The sequence below is a fragment of the Bactrocera latifrons genome, unplaced genomic scaffold (genome assembly GCF_001853355.1).
Source record: "Bactrocera latifrons isolate USDA-ARS-PBARC rearing strain unplaced genomic scaffold, ASM185335v1 scaffold_93, whole genome shotgun sequence".
Lineage (NCBI taxonomy): Eukaryota > Metazoa > Arthropoda > Insecta > Diptera > Tephritidae > Bactrocera > Bactrocera latifrons.
In genome coordinates, this window is record NW_017537634.1 from 787,039 (window position 1) to 805,970 (window position 18,932).

Sequence of the window (18,932 nt, forward strand, 5' to 3'; positions counted from 1 at the left end):
TTTAAAAGTGAAACAACTCGTGGGAGTAATTTGGAGTTTGTATATTTTATTTGAATTATTTTTATAAAAATTATTTCCCTTTATTCACATTATCTGCATAAACTATGCCTCTAACATACTAAGCTTAATGAGTATATAATTTATTGATTCTTTTGGGAGAATATTCAATTAGTTACAGACAGATTAATCGATTCCAAATTACTATAATAAAATGACTAGTTCCATTTCGATATACGCAATGTAATTTTCGACTTAATTATTTACGACTAAATTGCAATAAAGTAAAGAAAGAAACAATTGTTTTAAATTACAATCGATAAATTGTTGACTAGAATGGATTATAGAAATTTGCACAATTTTTAAAACTGTCAAACAAACAGTTTTCCAACACTGATGTAGTTATTTACATATCAAAGCGTATGTAAGTATATGCTATATATTAAATATATTTTATTTTGCGCTTATTACATATGTTTTTGGAGTGTATTAGGAAGTTATTTACAAGAGGCTTAGTAGGAATATCATAAATGTTTCAATTATTCACTATTTAAATAAATATTGCGAAATAAATACATCTAAGTACATTTTTTTAAACGCCTGGGATAATTTTATGTTGAAAAAATTTTTTTTTCAAAACTTTCAATTTGATGTATAGAAGGTAACCCCCAACTGTCTACGCACTTATGTAGGTATATATATAGTTTTATGCGTATTTATGTATGTGTGTTTTGTACATATGTATGTATGTAAAGTATAACACACGGGATTTCTTTGTGCTACTAGTTTTTTAAATATATATAATTACTTTTTTGGTATTATAAATTATGCAAATTAATTATAATAAATATTGAAATCAAAAAACAAACTGAAATAAACAACAGTTCGGGGAAAAAACAAATTTTAATGCATTATTATTAACATAATGAGCATTCCAATAGTATATCTATATAATAATATATTTCTAAAAAAATTGTCACGAAATTGTTTCGAAAACTCTTTTAGCTTATTGGTTTAGCTATAGTGTTTTACAAAATTTAAAGTGAGCAACAACATTTTTTGTGTAAAAAATATTAAAAAACAAACATAAAAAATTAACATAATATGGTGTTGTGTACAAATAGTTTAATACTACCGCTCAGGTACATTTAATTCTCTTATACATATGTGTATACCAAATATAACCAAAAAGAATCGACTCGAAATCATAAAATAACAAAATAAAATGCTTGTAAACATCTACCACAATACAAATAAACGTACGGAGTAAACATATATTTTAACCATTAAAGATGGGCTTCTTATTTTATCAGCACTTTTTGTTGATAAATAACTTATTGCTCCATTATTATTGTGTCCTCAGCCTTGACATTTCCCCCGGTGATTGCCTCCATTGCCTTGCTAAGGAGTGTTGCGTCTTTAAGGCTGACAACTTGCAGCACTTGCGGCTCTGTACCGGGTGCGCCCTGTATCAGCATCTGCTGCATGCCCGGCGAAACAGTTATGGTCTCCAATTGCTCGCCATTTTCCACCTGGAAAAGAAGTCGAAAAGTTTCAATGTAGCATAAAAAAATTATAGTAGAGAATATATACAAAGTTCCCAAATATATAATAAGAAATACATACAATTTCAGATTTGAAATTTGTTGTGAAACTGTAAATGAATAAGAACTGGAATAAACAAAAGATTTAAATAAATAATTCTAACTAGAAATGAAAAAAACTTACTCTGCTCTTGCAACAAAAAAATAAAGAATGAAATAATTGTCATTGTTTACATTTCAAATCAAATATATTTGTATTAACTATATATTTACAAAAATTTAAAAAAATAATAATAATATAGTTACAATAATTACAAACAAGTCGAACTAAAATATGAATTTGTAGATATGTGTATGTGTAAATATTCAACCGAAAGTATTTATAGCTACATTGCAAGTATATCCAAACTCAAAACAAAACAATAATCGCATGTAAAACACATAAGTAAATTAAATAAAATGTCGAACAAATTTGCTATTCTAAAGAAATGTGTCATTATGTGTGCTCGAATCGTACACGGATTGAGAGTCGCACGTGATGGCAACAAAATTAATTTTAATATATACAATTGCACTTATTCTAGGCCGTTTACATTGCAATTAGGCGACAGGCAGGGTTGCGATTTTCGATTTCGAAAATTTCGATTAGGTAAATAAAAATTAAATTAAAAATCTTAATTTTTAATCCCAAGAACTTGGCTTAAAAATTAATTATTTTTAATCCAATTTAGTTTTTAATTTTTAATCCCAAACATATTAAATTAAAAATTGAGGAACTATTTTTTATTTTAAAAATTGGAGTTACACATAATTTTTCTTTTTAAATTAAAAGCTGCAGTGAAAAGGGATAAAACTGGAAAGATTTGCATATTTCTAACTGAAACACTACAATTAAAAGTAATTAAACACAAATAAGACAAAAAGAGGGTTAAACTACGTTGATATTTTATTAAAAATAAGCTTTCCTTTTCAAAAGATATCTAAAATGTTAGAACTCAAAGCACGAAAGCGTGAAAAAGTCAATTCAAAAACTATTTATTCATTTAATTTAATGTTTGGCACAATTTTTTCAATCCGGTATTTAATTTTTATTACGATTTTTGGGATTTTTTTAATTTTTAATTCAATGTATGGGTTTATTTTTTTATTTTCAATGTGGTATTTGATTTTTAAACCGATTTTTGGGATTTTTTATGAAAATGAATTCAAATGGTAAGCTAAACCATGGCGACAAGACATTCGACTCAAATTTCCAGTTATGCACGTCATTTCGAAATGTATAATTTGTAACAATTTTAAAAACAATCTATACTCCGATATCATCATTGACTATTTGAAATTGTTGCCAATCTAATCGGCCTAATATTTCCTAACATATGAGATGCTGTAAAACATTTAAAATATGTTATATTTATGTATATGTACATAAGTATGTAAAATACAACAATAAGCTAAAGATTTCATATTTGGTTTTGTTTCGCATTAGCAAGTGGGCTCATTGACGATCAATTCGTGATTTAAAATTAATATTAGTACATATTTAAGCTAGGAACATTTCCAATTACTTATTTCAATGTGGGTTCGTTACATCAACTTTGGCTATCAATTACAAATCATACGATAAATCTACAAAAAAAAAATCTTAAAATATTATACATGTTTTGCTTTTGTGTATATGCGGTGTATACATTCTATAATAATAGGATAAAGCTAAAAAGTGAAAAAAATCGATAAATATCGATTATGCAAAGTGACTGCATAAATGTAAACAAACAATAAAATAATTAATGTGAATTAAACTATGCAGCAAATTAGAATATAACTAACAAATAAAATTAAACAACAATGGCAAGTATGTTTCACAAACATTTACGAATTAAGGCGCTTCTAGAGTTTTCTTATATGATTCCAAGTAAAGCTTCATTTCCAAAGCGCAACTCTCACTACGTTCAAATCTTTAAAGGCACTTGGTGGTTCACTACACATCCCCCATTTATCATTGGGTATTATTGAGAGAGTTTACAACTCCCCAAACATAAACTTATTTGAATGTGCGATGTGTTTGCGATTTGTTAATTATGTATGTATGTTGACTAGAAACAAAAACACCGTTGTGAGATTGTAAATTGTGGATTACTTTGGCTAAGTTTTAAATCAACGAGATATGTACACATACATAAGCACTTATGTATGTGTATCGAAATATATAATAATAATTTGTATTATGAATTTCTACGCGATCCTTTAGTTTTCTACGTTTTCACTTTTTATAATTTTCCCTGGCAGGCCTACTCCTAACATGTTTATATTTGCCTCTGAGCCTCTACCATCTCCAGCACCACCATCGCCTTCATCATTGACCACATTATCATTGTCGTGCGAACCGTTAGCTTGGCCATCCACATCATCGTCTACAAAACTTATATTACCCTGAAGTAGGGTTTTGGCTGCACACCTCTCCAATTTAACGGGTGGCACTTTGCCAATAGTTTGTTTACGCCGCTTATGTGCACCCCTTTTGCCCGTCGTTCTTGTGGTAGTTGCATTCGCACCACTTGCACCAGCTCCCGTTTCAGCGCCGGTCGAACCGTTAGAACTTGCACTGCTGGTGGCCGTAGGCACTCCGGCGGTGGCCACCATAATTGGTAGCGACAGCGGCACTACCGCAGCAGTATTGGCTAAATTCCCGAACTTATTGTTGTTATTAGTGTTTAATGAGTTGTTATTGTTTATGGTTGCGAAGCTAGCGGTGTTAATGAATATTTTCGCTGTGCCGGGAATGGCTGGCAATTGTTGTTGCCTCTGTTGATGGTGCTGGCTGTGGTCGGAGCGGCTAATTTGACTAGATGTATTATTACTTAAATTACACTGATTAAATATTTGGCAATTCGTAACATTATTATTGGCTAAATTTGTTTGGCTTTGATTCTCTGTCGAAGGCAAGGCTGTACTTGGCGCTGTTGCAATTAGTCGGGCGCCCAGCCCACCTGGTGCTGCTGTTAAGGTATAACATTGAAAATGGTTTCTACTATTGTTGGTATTGTGGCTGTTGCTTCTACTATTACTACTATTGGGACGAGAATCTACCTGCATCGGTGTGATGCACACTGTGCCGTCACCGTTCGTATGGATCTGTTGTATGTTGGCCATCATAGACTGGTACATGGATGCAGAGACCGGTACTGTTATCATGTTGCTCACCGAAACAGGATAACCTGCAAAATATAGCGTTTTAATAATGGTATAGGATGTATTAATATATTGAAGAAAGATTGAAAATTAAGTAAATAGTTTCACAAAAAAATTTAAGTGGTGCACTCTTAGATAAATTTCTTACCCTGTCCATCTTCAGCAGTTATATAAATCTGACCATCTTGGGCCACAGTCGCCTCTGTCAAATCCACAGTCATATTTTCATGACCATTGACATCGCCTAAACTTTGCACAGTCTGTATAGTAGCACCACCCTCGCCCTGATGTAGCTACATAACAAACAATTGCGTCAAAATTTTCGAAAAAAGTTTTAAATTAAAAATTTACACTTACGGTGGCTACACCTTGCACCTGCGCCGTTGTGCCATCGGGTAAAGTGATTATAGGGTTATTCGGATCTACCTGAATCAGAGACACTGTGCCGTCAGCATTTTGTATTGTGGACAACACCGTTTGTGTGGTATACTGAAAATAGGGATGAAAACAAAATATAACTAATTATTTGTGTCTGCTCAAATATATGCAAATTAAAAGCAAATAATAAAAGTAATAAACAAAGCAACGCAAACAAAAATAATTGAAAATCGTAAACATGCTTAGTAAACAGTCAGAAATATACATACAAACAAATCAATTGTTAAATTTTGCAAAAAAAAAAATCAAAAAATATGCACTTGTAAAAATCATATTGAAGAAATCAATCAAATAAGGTGAACATAAGCGCACAACATCAAAAATTGTATTTGCAGAAATTGCTACTTCATTGTTAGTACGAACATCTACATCGCCCAAAGTCAGCGGCTCGATGCAAACCTGCGCGTTTGCAATACTCTGTGCGGCAGCGGCATTGGCCTGTTGCTGTACCTGTGACGCCTGACTAGCCGTTTGTACCGGTGCTGTGCAAATTTCGATCTTAGTCGAGGCTGGAAGCGTTGCGGTGGTTGTTATGTGTTGGTTGTTGGTGCTTTGGATAATTGTAGGCACAGCGTTGCCTTGTGCTTGAGCATTGGCCGTGTGCGTAGAGATAACTGTGCCGGCGCTGTTGATCTTTACGACATTCACTTGCTATGGGAGCATCGATTGATTGTACATTAGTCGGAGTTCAATTTAGTTTTTCATAAAAAGATGAACATTTAGTGTTCGCAGTAGAACAGATTAACTATTGTATATATTTAACTGTAACTAGATTTTAACTTACACCGTATAAATATATATATGTACTTTACATACAAACTACATAATTTTACTATAGTATTTCACATGAATCTCTTTGATATTTTGACCATAATTTGAATTCTTAGTCAAATCAGTAATATAATATCGCCACTTACGTTTGTTGTATTTGTTGAGGCATTAGCAACCGTCTGTATAGTTGTTGATGTTGTCGCGGGTTCGTGCTCATCCATCTCATCGTCCTCCTCGCCTTCCAGCATTTCAATCTTGTCTTCATCGTCAGCAAAAGTTGGCAATAAATCCTCTCTTCCATGGTATTTGTAACAATTGATGACGATTTTCCGCAGAGCATGAGTCCAGCTGATCTGTAGGTAAAAGGCGAGTATTATGATTCATGATGTCTATTTAGTATACGATGGGATGACGCACTCTCACCTTCTGCTTGTCATCTTCGGAGCGCGCGTCCATGCGTACATTTGCCCAAGGCAGCTCTTTGGGCCACCAAGGCGGTCGAGTAGATTCACGTCCCCAACCAGGCTTACCGCGACCAGTCGAGTACTTAAGCATGAGCGGAATGAAAGCGCGCAGCTGAGCCTGTGTCATTTTCTCCACTGGTGTTGGTATGCCATCAATAATCAAGGGTGGTAGCTCAAAAAGTGAGGGATCGTCTTGCGGTGGCGGCGGTGCTTGCTGTGCGAGTGCATTTTCCAACTCATCCATTACAATGTTCTTCAGATTTCGCACCACATCCTCCAACGGTTTGGCACCAAAAACTTTGTAACTGGTATTTGGCTTACCGGGTGTAGCCACCAGCACCACGGCCTGTTTGCCCACCCGTCCAGTAAACTCATAAATTATACCGCGCAGTTTCCGCAGTAGACGATTTTGTTGTCGTTTACGCACCGATGGATTCGTCTCGAACGAGTGTGCGCGTTTTCGTTTTTTCGACGATGCAATCGCCGCTGCAGCAGCCACACCCACCGGACCGGCTGCAGCCAATTGGTTGGCCACATCATCTTGCACCGTTATATGTGCCAGATCGGCGTCATCGTAAATACTATCATCACTGTTTATCAAATCATCGTCGTCGTCATCTGAGGCCATGCTAAGTTGACCATCATCCAACATTTCGATTTTGTATGTTTTGGTCGTCTGTTGGGTAGCGTTGATACTGCCAGTGCTGGTGCCGGTTGAAACGGTGGTCACATTCATTTTATATTTGGTTTCTGTCGATTTCTTACTTAACCAGTTACTGGATTACTTTAAAATTCTTACAGTTATACTTAATTTATAGCTATTTTAATTTACTGGGCTCCTGGCCCTATCTTTGGTTAGGTTTCCACTGTTTCACAGAGCGACTACACGTGGAGTGACATTTGTATGTCATACCCGCAATAAGTGATCGCGGTTTAAATTATTACTTCAAGGACGTACTGGATCTGAAAATAATTGAAAAAGTTAGAATTGTTAGCAATCAGGAGTTCCACAAAATATATTTGCTAACATTTAACATAAACAGAAGGAGCTGTTAGTAAGAGCTACGTTCAGACGAAGTCGAAATTTTTTAAATTATAATTAACCGAAATCATTTTTTTTGCCGTCGAATCATAATAAGCAAAGAGAAATGTTCCTCTTTATACGGCTTAAAATGATATCAGCAGTTGGCTCGTGATTTTGTTTATATTTCGTGTGAAGTAGGTGTGGTCATGGTTCGATTAAGCGAGCTTCAAACTGCGCCAATAGCTAATGTTTCAAATTTCACCCAAAAAAGGGCTGTGACACACTTTGAACTAATTAATTAATAAGGCTAGTATGTCAGTTCCACTATCTTATTCGCATTTCAAAGAGTTTTCGTACTAATATACATACATACATACGTTAAAGCTAATATTTATTTAGTTGCATCGATGTTGTAATCGCAATTACTTGAGATAAATTGTTTCAAAAATTTTTAAGACATTTCATGATTTATGATTAGATTGCGTTGCTAGTTTTGGCATGGACCTATTTGCAATATCTGCATGCCTAGAACCTTATCATTGGATCAATTATGTCCCAAGTCAATTGGTCCTTTCGTTTGGTTATACCCAATTCCGTATTTACAATATTTTAGCATACTTTTCTCCTTCATATCTACTTAAAATTTAATCGGTTGGCAAAATAACACTCAATCAGTCGCTTTCTCCGCCGCTACTGTTCAAATTTCTCTCACGTCGGGTCCCTACTTTATACGTGCAGGTTTCGCTCGTATATATAGTATTTTGCTAGCTGAGCGGCTCGCAAGTTAAAGGCGGCGAAAAATGCGCTGATATCTCATTTATCGTGGCAAATATTTCTGATTACGTTTCAAAATACACCGGACTAGAAACAAGAAGTGCTGCTTGCCGACAAATACATAGATGTTCTTAATACAGTGTGCCACTAAAGTCATGATACAGCAGATGATTTCCCCTTTAAATATAAATTACCCAATTTTATATTATTTTCCAAATAAAAAAATATCATATAACTTTTTCAGAAAAAAAAAACACTTATACTTTCAAATAATTAGTTTCTTATAAATAAGGAAAAACTCAAATAAGTACTAAATTTGATTGTTAATGCGCTTTTATCTCTATGTACTTTGATTTTAGCAACAGTTTTTTACATGGCAAGGACCCGTTCTAACTTGCAGTTAAAATTAGTTTAGTAGTTAGAAAACACTTCAAAACGACCTGCATCCAAAAACTATTTTCACAAAGATCAAAATGCTTGGCTTGTTTAATAAACACCAAGGAAGAGACTTCATGTGTTCAAAAAATACACCCCAATGGCTTGAGTTTGTCAAAAAATATAAAATTATACTGATGAGTTGATGCCCGACTAAAAACAAAAACTTGGTCGGCGAAAATTCCTCCTCGTTGGTGTTGATCCAAGAGAAGAAAAAACAAAGCAAGCAATTTGCTCAAAATTTAAAAAAGAATTTAGCACAATTAGTTTCACCAATGTCCAGACGACTTAACGAACTTATCAAACCGAATACGACTTGAAAACTATTATCCAACGAAAAATTAAAATGATATTTTTAGTTGGTTAATTTAAGGGTTTGAAATTTCCAAAAATCGATTTTTTTTTGTTTTCTTTTTTGGCTTTATTAAGTTCTACAATACCTCTAGAATATAGTCCTAAATTTTAAAGTTGATCTGAGTAATAATTTCGGAGATACAGCCTTGAGAACTTGTGCACTCCAGGCTAGCTGCACTAAGTGCCCCGTCTTTAAACGCGTTTTTCTCGAAACTGTGTTTTTGAAGTCGGTGGACACGATTGATATTGTGTAAACGTTTTTGAAATGATATTATCTAGTTATTGAACGAAGGATTTTTTCTTGTTTCATTACAACTTATTTTTGTGACCAAAAAATGCCGAAAATTTTACCAAAAATGAGATTTTTTGTTCAAATTCCGAGGAAAGGACAATTTTAATATTTTTTTATTTCCTACGTTCAGAAACGAGATTTAGATATGTAATAACAGAATATGCTTAGTTTTTTAATTTTATATGAACCAATAATGAGTTATACTGTCCACGGCGAGAGCACTTGTTTGAGAGACACCCAGGGAAATGCGGTCTCAACGCCGGAATTTTCAACATTTTTGTATCGAAATTTCAGGAGATATTGTGCGAATATATACCTTTGATATAACATATTATATTTTTCAAATATATGATTGCTTGTATTAAAAAAAAAATCGTAAAAACACCTTTTTTTTGTACCTCCGAAATCCACCTAACCCCTTAAGAAAATAAAGAAAAGACATTATAATGACTTTGTGGAATTCAATTTAGTAACTATTTAAGTTTTATTTTTTATATTTCCTTTATATATTTTTGTAACTTTTGTTTATATATTTTTTTTATAATTTTTATTTTATAATATTTTTTTTTAAATAAACTATAAGCATTACAAAGTAGAGATTTATAGCATAATTTCATAAACATTTTTGTTGAGAAAATTATGTGATATATTTTTTTATTTTAAAATTAATAAAAAAAAACCTATTACATATGTATGTATGTATATCATAAAGCACCTGCTATACCCTGACTTAAATGGCACACTGTACATACACAATTACATAAACATACATATGTATGTATATGAGTGTAGGTTCTGTTCCAGCTATGCATAAGCTTTAGGCCTCATATTATATACATGTAAATACATATGTACATATATAATATCCATATATGCAAGGTGTAAGTAATTTCCAGTCGTGTTTCAAATATGTATGTATATAGTATACATAAATGCTTATATACAAATATGTAAATATGTATGTACATTTGTACATTTGTACATACAAACAAGTATCATAGATAAGAGAATGAGGTCAATGCTCAGTGTGAGGAGCTTCATTATATAAACATTTGCGCTTGCGTGGATCGCCCGTAAAAATAACAGCAATAACAACAAATAATACAAAAACATAAACAATTTATAACAAATGCAACACTTTGCACAACATGCGTATGTAAATATATAAATGTACATATGTGGGCATGTAGACTTTCAGAACTTTATAAGCTTTCATGTTCATTAAAATATATACTCGTATGTATGTGCTTTTTACATTCGGATTGTAAATTTATTGAATTCTGTTTTTAGATTCATATTAATATATGTGTACATATGTACTATGTATTTCTTATGCTACAATAACAACGAAAAATATTTGGAACAAAACAAAGCAAAAACCGAATGAAACAAACACTATAAAGTTATATACATACATCCATACGTATATGCTTAAGTATTATATATACATACGCTGAGGTGTATTTTATTTTAGCAACGAACACTGGCAGCCACAAAAATTGCTCGATTTTGTGAGAATTATGAATTTAAAAATAGTGGCATTTCGTTTCACAAATTTATTAAATGTGCTTTTGAACTGCGCACAAAGTCATTTCACTATTGTTTTAACATTTCACACAAATCTTTAACGCAAACGCACTGGCGTGACAACCGAATTTCAAAGACTTCCACACAACGACTAACCACCCCACAGACTGAGCGACGGCGCATACAAGCGCACAAAACTGACTGGAAAAGGTGGAAAAATCAATATTGCCATGCGTCAGCATAGAACTCAGTCGGTCGCGCTCTCACCGCACGGCTGCTGGCTCTGCTGCTGACGACTCCGTACGGTATGAAACGTTTGTAATGTAGCAGCGCTGTCAGCGACTACTTGTATTCTACCACCCACCCCATTTTAGCAACCCTCACGACATAAGGCGATGGCGCATGCACTGCACCCTTAAGGCACTCGTGCGGCTGACCGCTCCGTTCCATCCACTCCCGCTGGGTGTCACATGTGCTTTAAGCTTGCGCGACGCGTTGCTCGGTGGTAGGTGAGAATCACACACACACACATGCACATGTTGGTGTGTATGTGTGCTGCGATTACTAGTGCCTTATGAACGAGGCATGCAGCAATTATTCTCTGGACACGAGCCAAATGCAGATACATACATACATATGTACATACCAGAGAGTAATCAAAATCGGCTTATGCAACTTGCACGGCACACGAAGGTCCGCACTTACATATCAATATACATACATATGTACATATATTGAGGCAGACACATGGCCAGTAGCTACAATATGCACATTGCGCAAAAGCTATGGCAGAAACTCATCCAGCGAATTAATGCGGTCTGCGCCGAATACTGAGCTATTATATTAGAATACTTTCTTACTTGTGATATGTTTCTATATTTCTGTATTTACTGTTTCTTTAATTTACGTCAAGAATTGTTCAGTAGTTTCTATTTTAAGACATCTGAAACGATTTAAATGAAATATTTAGCAGTTGCGAGAACGTTAGTCTCTTTGTTATTGCTGCTTTTGACCAGCACTGCTCATGTGCGCCGCTCCTGGTATTCTTTTTGAAAATTGTAAACAAAAAACATCTCAAACATGCTCCCATACAATACAAACATACGGGGCTTACATACATACATAAATTTTTAAAAGCAGGAAACGAACAGCCGACGGGGCATGTGGAGAGCGTCTCCCACAGCGCCAACGCACTGCCTGACACAGAGCTATTCAAACGGCTAAGTATCTAGCCCACTCGTCGGAAAACAAATTTAAATATGTACATATGTATGTATGTATACCTATGTATATATGTGTGTGTGTGCGTATAGCTGATTTTTATTTAGACGCGTTTTTATGCTTATTTGTAGATTGGTACGTGTGTGTGTATGGATGTGTGCATTTATGAACACCGAAAAAGTAAAGTAACCACGCGCAGACGAAAATGCAATATCTAGAACACTTGCAGCGCAGCGCGGCACAGAGTATTACAGCGCCGGTCGAGTCAGCGTTGGTGCGAGCTCTACGGCGCATGGGTTTCAGGGTGAATGACTCAAAGGCACTCACTTGGCCACGGACACACTCGGCAGAGGCAGAGGCTTGTGTGTTTATTGGTGCGCCGTTTTCCTGCCGCCACCAATTTTTGGCTGACACAGCGCAGCACTGCATGCGTTTGCGTGGCGCGGTTGAGGTTGAAGTTGTTTTCGATATAAAATATCCAATGCACACATATGTCGTGCATTTCACTGCCTTGCGTGTGGAATTTCCAATTGGAAAACTGTACTGGACTGAGAGCGACTTTCTTCCACCAGCTAGCATTCATTGATAAGGGGGTAAACATTCGAGTCTGTGTAGCTACCCTTCAAAACTCATGGATATCACACTTGCATATGCATATATCTACATATATTTGCATACACACATACGTAGATTTGATGAATATATAAAAAATGAAATAAAATATTATATAAATGAAATAAAATATATATAAATATATAAATATTATTGTTGTAGCAAAAAAAAAAATATTCATCAAACATTTTTAAAGAATGCTCAATTTTAGTTGTTTTGATTATATTCTCAGATTTAAATTGCTTCTTTTCGATTATGCCAATTCTTGTCTATAATTTAGAATTTATTTTAAAAGCAAAATAATTTACATGCACGAATGTTAACTTTTCTCTGTTAAAAGCTCAAAAAAGATATAGGGAGCTATACAGTTCTTTCGCTGAGAAGAAACGACTTTATTCCAAACTTTGGCCACTTATTTCACTGCTTTGAAAAATTGCATGTATTTCGTGGTTTAATATATTTTTACCAGTGTACCAAATTTTTTTTCTACAATTTCATCTGAATGGAATGAAAGCCATGAAATCTTCATTGTATATCTCTGCATGTGAATATGTACGTAAGTAAGCTTGTTTGCTTGGAAAGCGCTGTCACAAGGGTAGCTTTCTCTCTCCGTTTCACACTCTGAGTGGAAAATTTTCCACCCTTGCCTAAATCTAACTGGAAATATAAGAACCACAAAAGAACAACATACACTCATACAAAGCTATATACATAGTTAATACTCCAATAACCAAATACTTGATATCAAATAAGAATTTTTTGGATTCACTTTTATATTTATATGTATATATCTGTATGTATGTATATGATAATTTCAGTTTACAAATAGAATTTCTTGTCTAAATTCCAACTAGTGAGGAGGGTCTGAACTTTGTGTAAATTTTTCAGAAAGTTTGCTCAGAAGGAAAATAATTGCATCGTTCAAATTATATTTTTTACTCAAAAGCACGAGGGACCTGAGCAAAGGCTCTTTATAAAATATAGATTCTATTATAAATCATACGAGTATATCCAATAATTCACATCGGTTTATATTTTCATTTTCGACAAAGAAATTTTAACGATATGTCTTAAAGTTAAATTGTACATATTTAGTTATTATAAATTAGTTTTTTTTTTTTTTGTTTTTTTTGTTATAAAAGACTTTTTATAAAATAAAGGCATTTTATGACTTCAAAGCCACAAGTAGGTCGTGCAACTAATTAACAACGCTTGTTTTTTTTTATGGAAAAATATTTTATTGCGGGTTTAAAGTTATTTTTTGGTTGCAAACCCATTACTGTCAATCCCGGCTTGACATCTAAGAGGCTTTGACTCCACTAAACTTTGGCAGGATGTCCTTTGAAATATTATTCTATTATTGTTTAACCTTTTCGTATAATTCCTGGAAATTCCAACTTTTTGGGAACGAACTCTTTTCTTCAAATGTGTCCAAAGATTTTCGATTAAGTTTAAGTGCGGAATGCGTGAAAGCCACTTTAATAGAGGCACCAAGTTTTCCTGAAACCATTGTTTTGTACCATAAGCAGTATGTTTCAAGTCGTTATCTTGCTGGTAAATTCACGTTACGGGCATAATGTCATCAGGATATGGTAACATTACGTTGTCCATGATTGAAAAGTATTTGAACTGGTCCATGCGCCCATTTATTTTACAAATAGGCCCAGCAACTCACCACGATGTGGCACCCCAAGTCATTATGCAGCCGCCACCATGTTTTAAAGTTAGCCTAGTGTATTTGTGGTCAAACTTATTGCATCAAGACATGCGGCCATAAGTTTTTCCATCTGAAAAAATTCCTTTTATCTTTCTTTCATCGAAAACTAATTCATACAAATTATATGCACGACAATTTTACTCACTATTGCATAAAAGACCTCAACTATTTCAGAATAACGAGATTTTTTCAAAAATTCATAGTTCATAGATGATAATTCAAAATAAAATTATATTTTTACCCTTAAAAATTTTACAGAAATCGTCATTTAATTTATAGGGACAAGTCGTTGTTAATTAGTTGCACGCATCTGTATGTGTGTGTACATATTTAATCAATATTATACAATGAAATAATATATACAGAGATCGGATAATAACTGACGGGCTGAGGCGAAGTAAGTCAACTTTTTTATTTTGCAAAAATTTGCTGTTGAAATTTCAAGCTGATTCAAAAAAAATTATTTTTCCTTTCTTCTATGTTCATTCATGTTTTATATGCCAGCTTCTTTTAATGGACTACTATTTATGCTACTACAAAAACAAAAACATCAGAGGACTCACTGAAGCACGTATGAATTTATTTATGCACAATCAGACTAGTGAGCATATGTACATATTATATAAATATGTATTTGTTTGTTTGTACAAATGTACATGGCCTATTTAGAAAGCTTTTCAAGGTCATGAAAATTGATTGTGTCTAAGATACAATTTTATGAATTTCGTTTGCAAGAAATTTTTTGGTGAGATGGTAACTCTTTACTTAATATAAGTATATTTATTTTTCAACTCATCCGTGGGTTGTCGTAATTGTTTATTTTCAATTGGACGCGCGCTTTTCAAAAATCCTATTTTTCGAAATGTTATTTTATTGCTAAGTATTTTTCTAAATTAATATTTAGTCTCTTGGATTGGCACAACTTGTGGTGGTGACCAAAAATGTAAAAAGAATTAAAGTGCTAAAATCGTGATTTTTAATTGATTTAACAAACATGCACACACAACTAACAACTAATAGTTTTAAAATTTAGTCAAATTAAGGCTGCACAATAGGTGTTTTTATATTGAGCTTTCTACCTTAATTTTTTTTTAATCTGCTAAAACAGCAGTTATTTACACATCTCCAATCTAAATTATAAAACTATTTTTGTAAAATTACTTTCCTTGGTAATATTAGCAAAATATTTAAAGGAAATTTATCTACTTAATCGTCAGTTTAATAATAATGAATAAGATTTGAAAAAAAACGAAAACATCATTTGCATCGAAGCTGGAACACCATTAAAAAAAACAACACATTAGATATCCAATTTGATTTTGATCGGTTAGTCTGTATGAAACCTGTATGCTATAATAGTCCGATCGCAATAACTTCTCGAGAGATTGTACCCTTAACTTAAACAATAATCCATGCCAATGTTGTGAAGATATCTTGTTAAATAAAAAAGTTTTACACATTAAGGCATGATTTTGAACGTTTGTTTTGTATGGCAGCTATGTACTATATGCTATTGTGGTCCAACATCTGCGGTGTCGACAAATGAGAAGCTTCTAGGGGGTAAAACGTTTGCGAAATTTCTGATAGGTATCTCTTTTTATAGGATATATGTACATATATTTATACGATTGTATTAAGCTACATAACGTCATGGTTGACGAATTCATATACGTTGAATTTTATAATGCAATGTTTACTCTTTGTATGAACCAAGGAGTTATATTGGTCCGGGAGAATTTCCCTCAGCCTTATTGGACTGTCAGTCATTTTGCTTCAACATGTATGTATATGTGATCGTAGTGGTCCACCACCACTGGTGATTCAACAAATTTACGGTTTATTTTGAATATCGTAAGTTTAATTCTTATAATAGTGTTCGCCAGCATTGGGTCCGACATCATTTCAAAACACATTAATCTTGCAAACGATAGCCTTCGTTTGATATTCTTGTGTCTTGGCCTAATTAAGGGGTTTTCCTTGAATCTACGTCGAACATTTTTATTCAGATACATGAACCTTGCATATACTGCTTTTTTGCTCTACTTTCGCGTTATGTCAAAAAAGGATCCACCTGGCTCCTCCGCCTGTTGTATTCCTCGATTTTTTCCGGACAAATTTTCAATGATCTTATATTTCATAAAATATTGCAAAGCATTTTTATACTTCCCCAAGAAAAAGATAAATATTCCGTAATTACCGCAATAATTTTGTACTTTTGGTAACATTCCCATATAATTTTTCATTCAGATGGAGCTGAGCTTTTATGTCCGCATATTTCTTAGAAAACTTCAAAAAAAAACTTTCTTTAACTTTCTTAATCGTTGCAAGCGAAATAATTTTAATTTTTTCACCAACCAAATTAGTTATTTCTCTGAATATGTTCTTGACTAATTCGACGCAGATAACAGAACCTTTTTCATATAATTCTACAAATTAAAAGCTACTTGCATGATTTTATATTCTGAAACGTTATTTTGCCAGGCACTGCGTTAATTATGTGAGCATAAGTGTACTTATCGTGTATCAGATATACTATTAATTTCCTACAGGGTATTATTACACCAAATAATCGTACATATATTTGATGTAAAATCTGCTCACATTGACACTTGATAAGCACACACAGATGTGTAGAAATATTTATATACATTATTATATATACATTTACTACTAAATTTTTTAATCAAATTTATTTAAATTTTAAAGTAAACTATTACGTTTATCATTGAGCCATTCATTATTACTACGAACATAATTTTTCAAATGCAAATACATATATATCTATATATATTAACCAAGTATGTACATATGTAATTAATTGTGAGTCTTCATTGAGCATGCATGAATTCCGGACATTCGCAGAAGCGCCAAGCGGTGCCGCGCCGGACCAAACATAAAACAGCGCACCTAGAGCAACGCGGATAGCGCTCTATGGCAGTCTTAGAATAACAGTCACAACAATAGCAACGACCACTAAATATACTTAATAATTACGATAATAAATGCTGACACGGTGTAAATTGTTAAAATTTCTGTACAAACAACAACAAACGTGTGCAAAGCCAGCGTCCACTAAGCATAACAAAATTGGAATACACAACAAGTGCATCGGTTATCTAACCAGAAAAATATACTACCGCACCGCGCTGTGTTTGTGCTTTGGACGAAGCCTGTCGAACTGTATGCTCAAGCATCCCCGACAATTCGTGCCCATACAGAATTTTTTCAATCACCAAAAACACAAACGGCAAAATATTCATTACTTCTATTAATCACAAGCAGCAATTTTTAAACATATTAATTTATATACATATACTTAAATGTATATGTATGTGTAGTTTTGCTCCCTTTTTCCGTGGGAGCAGAGCAAACTCAATGGGGAAAATCGAAACGTCTATCACGTCTGCGTGCAATATACGCACCTGCGTGTAATTTTGTTGACAATATTTCGTAGGTTTATTCATCATATTACACTTCAAATCACTGTACTGCACTTCTCTCACATTGTACTCAATATATTGAGTAATTTTGGCACAAATTGCAAATTATTTCTACGTTTTCTACTAGAAAAATCAACATTTCCGAGCAGATGAAAAACTATGTTCAGAAAATTATCCGAAGACTCGACAATACGAACCCCACAAAAATACGCCACAGCGAGATGGGCGATTGGGGCTGTATTACATACAGTGTTGTTGTTGCAATTGTTGTTTGTGTATTTAAGATACTGCAGGGTGGTGGCGGGTGGCAGACAGAATATAGAACGTATATACGAACAGTGTGGCCCAATTTCGGCACACTATTGTCAGAATGAAAACAGAGTTGTGTTCCGAAATGCTAATATAATACATTGTGAGATTATACAAATACTCTATATGCAATACATATTATAGTAATTATTGGTTGATTTAAGTAATATTATTGAATTTTTATTTTGCCGTACGTACAAAATTAAATTATTTATTAATTGCCTTCTTTGTCACCCGGTACTTGACACCCGGTAACGCTACTAACAGGGCGTATTCACTTGTTGTGCTTATAATTTCTTCAAACTACACATATGAATTTACTTCATCGTTACCAATTCTTTTTCAATCTAATTATTTTACTGGCTTAAATGTAGCCATTTTGTGGTACTTTGAAAATGTCTACGAAGTGTTAAATACACAATCATATATATAGTATCGTATCGTCAAAGAAGCAGTACTATCTTATACTCACTATAAAATAAAATCGTGCTGAAAATGATTAGGAATTAAGAGAATGTTATTATACCTAAAAGATTTAGTCGAAAGGGAAATTTCCTACTTACAGGCTTTGCAAAAAATTTATGAAAATAATTGATTTGCTTAATAACTGCTATTTATCAGAAAGGGCAAGAGCAAGTTACTTTCAGAAAGAACAAAGCGACGAACGTAGCAGAAATTAGCAAAAAAATATCAAATGTTTCAAATAATCCACATCAACTCTTGAAAATTTATCAAAAGAATTTCAATTTTTACATTGTAAAACTATTACAATAAACAAAAATCAGAGCAAATGCGTCAAATATTGCCTGTTGAAACATGTGTTT

At 33.5% G+C, this 18,932-nt stretch overlaps 1 protein-coding gene across 12 annotated transcripts; it reads right to left on the reverse strand.

Annotated features, from left to right (window-relative positions):
• Positions 1 to 980: 980 nt before the first annotated feature.
• LOC108977650 (DNA-binding protein Ewg) lies at positions 981 to 18,019 on the reverse strand. 12 transcript variants are annotated; one of them, XM_018947448.1, is made up of 8 exons: positions 17,782 to 18,019; positions 6,363 to 7,366; positions 6,086 to 6,292; positions 5,532 to 5,819; positions 5,088 to 5,219; positions 4,879 to 5,023; positions 4,629 to 4,756; positions 981 to 1,529 (listed from the first exon to the last, which is right to left on the reverse strand). In XM_018947448.1, the coding sequence occupies exons 2-8, from the start codon at positions 7,137 to 7,139 to the stop codon at positions 1,332 to 1,334; spliced, it is 1,875 nt and encodes a 624-aa protein (XP_018802993.1). In that variant the 5' UTR covers positions 7,140 to 7,366; positions 17,782 to 18,019; the 3' UTR covers positions 981 to 1,331. The 12 variants fall into 12 exon arrangements, with proteins under 12 accessions (XP_018802993.1, XP_018802990.1, XP_018802992.1 ...); XM_018947445.1 differs by having other exon boundaries at positions 6,357 to 7,366; XM_018947447.1 differs by lacking the exon at positions 5,532 to 5,819 and having other exon boundaries at positions 1,332 to 1,529.
• Positions 18,020 to 18,932: the final 913 nt, after the last annotated feature.